The sequence below is a fragment of the Cryptomeria japonica genome, unplaced genomic scaffold (genome assembly GCF_030272615.1).
Source record: "Cryptomeria japonica unplaced genomic scaffold, Sugi_1.0 HiC_scaffold_370, whole genome shotgun sequence".
Taxonomy (NCBI): Eukaryota; Viridiplantae; Streptophyta; class Pinopsida; order Cupressales; family Cupressaceae; genus Cryptomeria; species Cryptomeria japonica.
In genome coordinates, this window is record NW_026729191.1 from 138410 (window position 1) to 148173 (window position 9764).

Genomic DNA, 9764 nt, shown 5'->3' on the forward strand with positions numbered 1-9764 from the left:
TTGTTTCAGTTTTCCTTGATACTCGAATCTGTTTACCTACACCAAAGTATCAAATGTCGTCGGTTCTAGAACCGGTTTTCTTGTAAATTGAAATTTACACCAAAATACCGTTCAATGTTTGGGTGAGACATTTAACGAGTTCTTTGATTAAGAGTGCTTCCACAGTCCATAATTCAACATTTCATCGGTATATAAGGGTTTTAGGTCATTGTCCTTAAGCTTAGAGTTCAAATTTCTCGTCATTTGTTCTCTGTTCTAGACTTGGGTTAGTTGTAAATGGAAATTTACACCAAAATAGCAACTGCTTGTAAATTTAACATACACTAAAACACCATACACCATGTTGGGGTGAAGCACTTGCAATTTTTTTATTTATTACGAATTTCAAGGTTTCCACAGTCCATCATTTACCATTTGGTTAGTATTCTAAGGTTATTAGGTTATTGTCCCTTATCTGAATGCTCCAATGTCATATCAGTTGCTGTTAGTAATCAAGTCAGTTTGATTGCAATTTTAAGATTTAGTCTAAAATGCATACAACAGTTGCATGAGGCACTTACAATTTTAAGAATAAGTTTTTGCTGTCCAAGTCTATAATTGAGGGCTATTAGGTTATCTTTCTTAATCCTAAAGCTGAAGTCACATATCAGTTGCCCAGTACTCCAATCGGTTTAGAATGCAAATTTACACCAGAATATTGGGCGAGGCACTTAGAATATTATGAATCAAGATTTTTGTGGCTTCCAAGGTCCATAACGTAACATCTTGTCAGTATTTAAGGTCATTAGGTTATTCTCCTTAATCTTAAAGTTTAGATGCCATATCAATTGTCCTCAGGACTCAAATTGGTTTAATTGCAATTGTAAGTTTACACCAAATGCCATTACTGTAGTGCTGGATGATGCACTTTTTAAAGCTCCCATAGTTTGTGATATGACATTTGATAAGTACGTTAAGGTTATAAAGTTTTTGTCCTTAATTATATATTTTAGATTTTCTCAGTCAGGCATAATATCATGTATATGGACACCACTGTTTATTGTCCTTAATCTTAAAGCTCAAATGTCATATCAATTTTCCTTGGTACTCGATTTTGTTTTGTAAATTTAGATTTACATCAAATACCAACCATGGTGTTTGGTTAGGTACTCACACTTTTTTGATTAAAGGTTTTAAGGCACCCACAGTTCATGCTTTAACATTCAATCAGTTTTTAGGGTTTTTAGGTAATCGTTCTTAATCTTAAAGCTTAAATGCCATACCAATTGCCCTTAGTACTTGAACCGGTTTACTTGGAAATAAAAATTTACACCTAAATAGTTAATAATAGTACTGTACCCCAGTATTGGGTGAGTCACTTAATTTTTTGATAAAAGTTTTTTGCTTTTATGGCTTCCAACATCCATAATTCAACATTTGGCCCGTAGTGAAGGTTACTATTCTGTTAGGTTATTGTACTCAATTTTTTTTTTTGGATAGATAATTGAAGATCTTTTTCAGGGATCCTCACCTTTAAGTGTACCTATGGCTTTAAAAGCCTTGACATGTGTTTGAGCTGCAATGCCGGAATCAAACTGTCAAATATTATACTATTTGATAGCTGAACTTAAAATGGTAGATATACTTTTACAACAAGATTATACAAAAGCGAATCCAAGCACAGACAAAGAAACTTCTTATGCACTAAAAACAAAACAAAACAAAACAAGAGGAGTCCATGATGAGGTGGGTCCTTAAGCCAACCATTTGTTTTCATTGAGGTCATCCTGGTGATTTCAGCCCAAGTTTGTGCTGGGCCCTGTTGCCACATCATCCTCAATGTCCATCGTCTGTTAATCCACCACCATATCTTCTTGTACATCATTGTGCTGATTAAGTATGCTTTGCCTCGACAACCTCTTCTTCAATAGTCTTTACCTTTGCCAGTACCACCTCTTGCTCATCTGTATTTGCCTGAGAGGATTTCTGTTTAAAGATCAATAAAAGGCTTCTTGCTTCAAAGGCCCACAAGGAGAGATTCACATTTCTTGTTCCATTTTGACCTTAAAAGTAAAGACACAGTACACTTTCCATGTCAGTTCTTGGGGTAGGATTTCCTTAGTCAACTTTTGCCTAGCTGGGGGCAGGGACACAGGTACTGGTACAGCTATTATTGGTTTTGTTATGCAAGAATTGGTGCCTTACTTTCACTCTGGTTGTTTAAAAACCAGATGATAGAGGGCACTATCAAACAAGAAGGCTGCCCTCATGAGCAATCATAATTTGTTTTAATTTATTGGATTTCATGAAGGCCATAGTGGGGTTCTTCAACGGTTTGAAATTTAAGGGTTGAAACCCTAGCCACGATGGCTTGCTCCCATGGCTGACTCTATTTTGTGTCCTCTCTAGTAAAGTTATCCTACATGAGGTCAAGGTCCTTCTAGTTCAATTGGTAGTATTCCTTCAGTAGTTCATCCATTGTCAAAAATACAAATCCTTATCAAGAATTTTGCTAGCCAAATTGAAAACATAGTCATCTCAATATGCCACGCTAGCCATGATGGTTTGCTCCCTTGGCACCCTCTACTTTGTGTTCTCTCTAGCGAAAAATAAACATTATTTTCCTAATTAAATAATTATGGAAAAATAGGGTTCGTGACACATCTATACCATGAAATGATGGTTGCATATTTAATAAATGTTATAAATATTAAATGGTGCAATTATTTGTCAATTCTACTTTTAACCACTAGGTAATATATATTAAATATCAGCTATAGTGAAAATTGTATAGGTATTTTGAGTAGGAGGATTAATTGTTCCTATGAAATTAATGGCCCATTTTTCAAATGGGGACACACTCAATATTAGTTGAAATTGTATTTCATCCTTTATAGTTGGATTACTAATTCTATACCAAATATAACATTTGTGTGTATATTTATTAGAATATCTAATTAAATTAGGACACCAAAATTTTGTTAATATAAACTTGGTGCAGTCATGGTTAGGAGGGACCTCAAAGATATCAATCTGGACTGTGCAACAGAAGTAAAACACAATGGAAACAAGATAAGATGATAGACGCACTGCATAACTATTTGAATTGTATCATGAAAACCAATTACAATTTATCGGTGACATGCGGGTTACAAGATTTGGATCCCTAGCCTGAACACATGCATATTCCAATTACAGTATTGGCCAACTCTGGACCTCTTAATCTCAAGATAGATCTTCTATTTCTAAAGACTTGATTCTACAAGCTATATTACATTGATTTATATGATCTAGAGGGATCCATGTTGGCCCAAGAAGAATCAAATGCCAATGAACAAAATGAAATGTGTAAAACCACCAGGTCAACCTCCACCAAAGAAAATCCTTTGAAGAATCCAAAGAATGAAGTGCAAACCAAAGGCAAGGTCAATCACATGCCAAGGAACGTTGGTACAATGAAGTAAAGCTCTACAAGCTACGGAAAGGATTTGCAAGATTCGCTAATAGCATAATAGGTCCAAACAGTTCTGATGTTCTAAGCTTAAAAACTGTCTCAAAATCCGAAAGCGATAACTTGTCGGAAAAAAATCCAAATGTCCTACAGACGTGGGGTAAGGGAGATAATCATGTCTAGAAGAAAAAACCAGCTCCGCAAGATCTAGTGAGCAAATACAAGAAAATGCAAAAAGAAATGTTGAAACTGCAAAACAGGAAACAAACTGAAAAAAAATGGTTTTGGCTGATGCAAGATTGCCAAGAACTAGGGATGCTCTTGCATCAAAACTTTGTTCTAGTGCCATCACAAAAAATATGTCCTCAAAAGATGCATTCATTATCTTATTTCAAGGCTTTCTCTTTTTCATGTTCCATATAATTGCTCTTCATGATCTCTCTCTCTCTCTCTCTCTCTCTCTCTCTCTCTCTCTCTCTCTCTCTCTCTCTCTCTCTCTCTCTCTCTCTCTCTCTCTCTCCACTCACACACACACACACACACACACACACACACATATTATTTTGTATGAGCTCCCCATAACATATAATTTTCCTTTATTTTGTATTTTGCTATGGAAAGTGCATGTCAAATGATGAACCTAGATAATAAAGAATTAGTAAGGTCCATTAGTTGATATGGATTCCTATGATATCCTTTGATTTTTTATTATCTATAGGTTACCCACATGTTTGTGTTCTATATACTTTAAGATACATGGTCATTCAAGAATTCACATGCACATAAGAGTGGAGGTAAAAGACAATAATGTGGTTTAGACACCTATAAGATTTTGCTTTACTTTTGTGTCTATTTCAAATGGTAGACTATATTAATACATGTATATATTAATAGATGACACAATGTTATTTATTATTGGGCTCATTCCCCTATCTTTTACCTATACATGTAACTCCTTAACTCTATGCAAGATTTACACTCTACATTAAGTTGAAACAGTGGGTTTGGGACTTCTATATATCCACTTATTTTTCTCTATGGGTTTGATCTTTTTAAATTTGAAGATTTTCTCTTTGAATTGGTTTACCTTTTTGTGCTATACCATTTAACTCGAAATATCGGCTTGGTATCTAAAATAACTTTGGAGGGATAACAATGCATTTCTAAGAGACATATTATCTTAGTTCAATTTGGAGAAAGATTAAGTAGAAGATAAAAATAATATACCCTGGCCATGTACATGCTCTAGAGTGATGTGATGCAAAACTAGGCCTGTTTAGGTACTTTAATCAAAATGTTTATAACATGTCTCTTTTATACATGTAAATGGTATTCAGTGTTATTTGATGATTTATAAAATAAGCGCAATTAAATATGTTTAAATACAAGTACATAATTGTTTACTCAAGTTATAGTGGGGAAAAGATAGGCAACATTCAGCCAAATTTTGAAATTGAATTTAAAAAAATTATGGGTCATATCCATGATTGATGGGTCAACTTCATCTTTTGGGAAATGTATTAGGACATAGATATAGTCAAATCAAATGGATAATAGAATGATAGGGAAATTTGTATGTATAGGCATAATAGATTCATAATGTAGAGTCTAGACAAATATTTTAGGATTTATGTGTTTATGTGGATAAGGTGGGAGATAAGTTAAAAGGAATTTGTGCAAATAGATGGGTAAAATCAAAATGTAAGAAACCCAAATTCACATAAGATTACATTGTTTGTCAATATGTAAATCTATTAAGGCATTATCTCAAAATGGAGATAAAAGTAAATCTAAATGGTAGGGTTATGTAAATTTCACAATTGCATTTTCCTCCTACTTTAAGGCATGTGTGAATTCTAGAATGATCACATGCATGTCAAAGAAATTACTACTCATAAACATACATGCAAATGAAATTTTAGACAAGAAAGGATATCACAAGGATCTTATAAACTAGTAGACCTAACTAAATGTCATTGTGTTGGTTAATTCTTTGATTGTAGGAAGCAAACACTAGGTTGTGCATTTAATTTGGCTTGATTAGGTGCAATTTCTTGGTGTTTAAAAAAACAATCAATTGTGTCACTATTGTCAAGACAAGTGAAATACATAATAACTATACTAGCAATATATGTCAAGTAATGTGACTTAAGAGAGTACCGACATATTTAAGGCAAGAACAAAATATGAAAATAGTTATTTATTGTGACAATAATTTTATAATTTCAATAAAAAAAAACCTAATTTCATAATTACACTAAACATATAAAAATCTAAAATCTGACATCATTTATCAAAAGTCTTTTTGAAAAAAGATAAATTGAACAGAAATTTTCTAGAATTAATGACTACCTCGCTAATTTATTTAGCAATGTGAGAATAGTAGTGAACGTGATCTTGGAACCTTTATCGTCATAATGAATTTTATGTTTCAGACCCTTAGAGCTTAGGTGATTATTCTTGGTATGTAACAGTTCCATTGATCATCATCGCGAGGCAATAAGGGAAGAAATTGACGTTATGTTACCTGTTTTTCCTCACTTTTAGCTGAAGAAATAAATTTGGCCTGGATTACTACGGAGGGACCCGACGTGGAAATGGTACTGTCTACCCAACCCCTACTATGCACCTGCATGCAATTATATGTCTATGTAAAATGTATTATATGCATAGGATGTGTAACATGTATTGTATGCATAGGATCCTATGATGCACGGCAAGCAGTTATATGTATATTCAACATGTATTGTATACATAAGATGTGTAACATGTATTGTATGCATAAGATGTCGGTGCATCGTAGGAACTGGATAAACATTGCCCACACGAACATCTCATTACATCAGGAGGGCAACATCCAAGACAATCATTTTGACTAGGCTTTCCAAATTATGAAATACACCTATTTTATATTGCACACAGCTAAGCCAGCCGTATGCAATGCGAGAAACACGCTCTTCTTCTTGCTAGAATTCCGCGTGGAGCGAAACTCGAGTACCATAAAATATAAATACAAAGCGCGCTCCAAATCATCCACTTCAACAACTCTCTGTGAAATTTCTCGCTACTTTCCATTGTTACCTGACCCTGTCTATATATAAATCTCATTTGAATTTCCTTATCACCATTCAACATTTCCATACCTCCATCACTATTACAACTACTACGTTTTCTACTCTTGTCCTGATATTCCAATGGATCTGTTACCATGTTTCCTCCTGGTAAGCCTTGTACTCTCCTCCTCCCACCTTGTTTCTGCAAATTTTTATAACGACTTTGACATCACATGGGGAAATGATCGTGCTAAGATACTCGACAATGGCCAACGCTTGCAGCTCACTCTCGATCAGTCCTCAGGTATATCATCTCATTTGCTTGCTAAGATATTCATCTCTTTTTCTTACTCCATATATATGATTTTAACAGTATGCCGATTCCTGAACCCCTCCTCTGCTGTACTAAAACAGGCTCAGGTTTCCAATCTAAGAATGAATATCTCTTTGGAAAAATCGATATGCAAATCAAGTTGGTGGCTGGTAACTCGGCCGGCACTGTCACTGCTTACTATGTGAGTTTCTCTCTTACTCTTCCATACATATTTCTATTGTAGTCCCCAAATCAGTAGTGGGCAGCAGCAGGGAATTGAGTATTTATTGTCTATGAGTACGGTGTCATAAAATGTTCATGGTCTGGTGCAGCTGTCCTCACAAGGGGATAAACACGACGAAATAGACTTCGATTTCCTGGGAAATCTATCTAGAGATCCCTATGTTATGCACACCAATGTTTTCTCACAAGGCAAAGGCAACCGTGAGCAGCAATTCTACCTCTGGTTCGACCCCACGGCAGACTTCCACACTTACTCCCTGCTCTGGAATCCCCAACAAATTATGTAAGTTAATGTTGTCCCTGCAACTTCAAATCAGCTACTGAATGTCCTCTTTTGCCTTGCCCTCCAGTTTTAACATCATTATTGTAGTTTAATGTGTATTTCTGATTCCCTGCTGGTTTTCTGTGGATGGAACTCCGGTGAGAGTGTTCAAGAACAGCGAGGATTTGGGCGTTGCATATCCGAAGAATCAAGCGATGAGAATATATTCAAGCCTGTGGAACGCAGATGATTGGGCAACCAGAGGCGGTGCAGTGAAGATCGACTGGACCAAATCCCCTTTTGTTGCCTCCTATGGAAATTTCAAAGCAGAGTCATGCTCCGCCTCTTCTGATTGCTCTGTGAATTCATGGTACGCTGCAGAGGCGTTGGAGGCGAGCGAGCAGGAGAAACTTGAATGGGTGCGGAAGAACTACATGATTTATGATTACTGTTCGGACAGTAAAAGGTTTCCACAGGGCTTTCCTGCTGAAGGCACTCGCCAGGCATCCAACTGATTTCAAAGAAGCAACCTACATAAATTCTTTTATTCCTCCATTTTTTGTACCGATTTACAAGCCCAAGAGGCTATACTTTAAACGATTGCGATCCCACCCAATTAATTATATATTTTAGAAAGACATTACATCCAACTGTTAGCATTTAAGGAGCTTCAATTTCTTCCGACTGAGGACCGCCTCCTGTGAAATTCTCTAATACCAAAATTAATACATAATAATTCAATAATCAAACTAGCAAAATTAAATGGGATGCAAAAATTATGCTAGACAAGACCAATCTCTTAATACACACAATTTGCTTCAATATAACTAGCGGTTGCACCTGGGTAAGGTGCAATGTGTACGGCCGATAGGAGTTTATATCAAGTCTATGTTGTTAAGATAGATCTCTCCTAACTAGGGTATTGATGGATTTGGAAGTCAACGCTAATTCCAATACCTTACCTTCTGCCATACTTTGTAAAGAATCCTCAAAGTCAAAGTTTTTGTATTTCAGCTAGATTAATGTTTGAGTTTAGAAAATAAAGATAAATTGTAAGGGTCATTTTGAGTCAGAACCAAGGGGCCTACAAATATCAAAGCTAAATCCTTTTTATTCAATTCATGTGGTCACTTTCTTGAGCTTCTTACCTTTAGTAGAATTGTAGAATTATTGGTTTCATGGAAAATAATTAATACTCTGCAGTTTCTTTTTTCTTAAGGAAGCGTTTTTGTTTGAATGCAAGCTTGTAATATTGTCTTTATATATTTTAAAGAAAAAATAGCAATAGCATTGGCTTTCTTTATTAGAATACTCTTAATATAATTAACAACCACACTGTGGTAATTCAAAGAAAAGCATATGGCTAGAAATTAAAAGTTTCTAAACAGAATAGCTTGAGAAGAAATGATAAAAAACCAAATCCCAAAATCTTTTATAGGTTTCATAGTTAAGGAATGTAAAGATATTCAAACACATCTTTTGGTGGAGACTTGTAACCAAATATATCAAGGTGTTTATTGAAAGTGAAAACAATAAGAATGTCCAAATCTAATGAGTATGGTTCTTTGAGAGTACATATACGTCTATGAGACAAGGGTGAGAAGCTAGACAGAATATAAGTTGCACAACAAAATTTCTGGTGAAAGTACTCTATTGGCTAGGCCCTAGGATATATATTATTGAGGAAAAAAATTCATTCATTTTAAAGAAAATATATCAAATCCTGGACAAGATTATGGCATCTACTTGAATCAATAAATCACGTGACACTGTATTAATGCATAAAATAGAGCACTATTGTTTTGCTCTATTTTCTCAATGCAATATGACTCAAAATAAGGGCATCTTGTAATGTACCTAAGCAGCTTACACAAGTGCAAGGCCTCCATTCCATTATAAACATGGCATCTTAACTTATAGAACCAAAAGAACATTGTCGACAAAGGAGATTATTCTAATGGTTAATATATCGCTAGAAACCCATATTTCTTTAGTTGATTGAAAGGTGAGTCAACAAGTATGCCTGAGCCATGCATTTGTATGTGGCCCACTTAAAACTAAAGTGTGTTCCATTTTGTCTTCAATTTAACTCTTGCAAATTGAATCGTAATTGTTATGAATATTGTATCATCTACCTTAATATTTATTAAACTTGGAAATTGTGTTACAATAGATGCATTGCTAGAAAGTATACTAATGAAAATGTCCTAGGATCCATATCTTGAGATGGTCAAGTGTTGTGTAGTTTTCAACTATTGTAACAAATTTATTTTATTTTTTGGTTTTGTCTCTCTTGGATAGGTCTTATTTTAAATTTACACCAACATTATTAGAGGTCTATAAGCTTTCTACATAATAATATTAAGGAAGGTGTGTTTATGAACCAATTATTTGAATTATTACTTGATATGAAAAATAAAACTGAGTCCTCGATTTTTTTGTCATATATCCATATCTAGTCAT

General features: G+C 34.7%; 1 protein-coding gene across 1 annotated transcript; it reads left to right on the plus strand.

Annotated features, from left to right (window-relative positions):
* The first annotated feature begins 6569 nt into the window (after positions 1 to 6569).
* Positions 6570 to 8309, plus strand: LOC131871104 (xyloglucan endotransglucosylase protein 1-like). Its single transcript, XM_059215921.1, has 4 exons — positions 6570 to 6787; positions 6898 to 6998; positions 7129 to 7322; positions 7438 to 8309. The coding sequence occupies exons 1-4, from the start codon at positions 6625 to 6627 to the stop codon at positions 7814 to 7816; spliced, it is 837 nt and encodes a 278-aa protein (XP_059071904.1). The 5' UTR covers positions 6570 to 6624; the 3' UTR covers positions 7817 to 8309.
* Positions 8310 to 9764: the final 1455 nt, after the last annotated feature.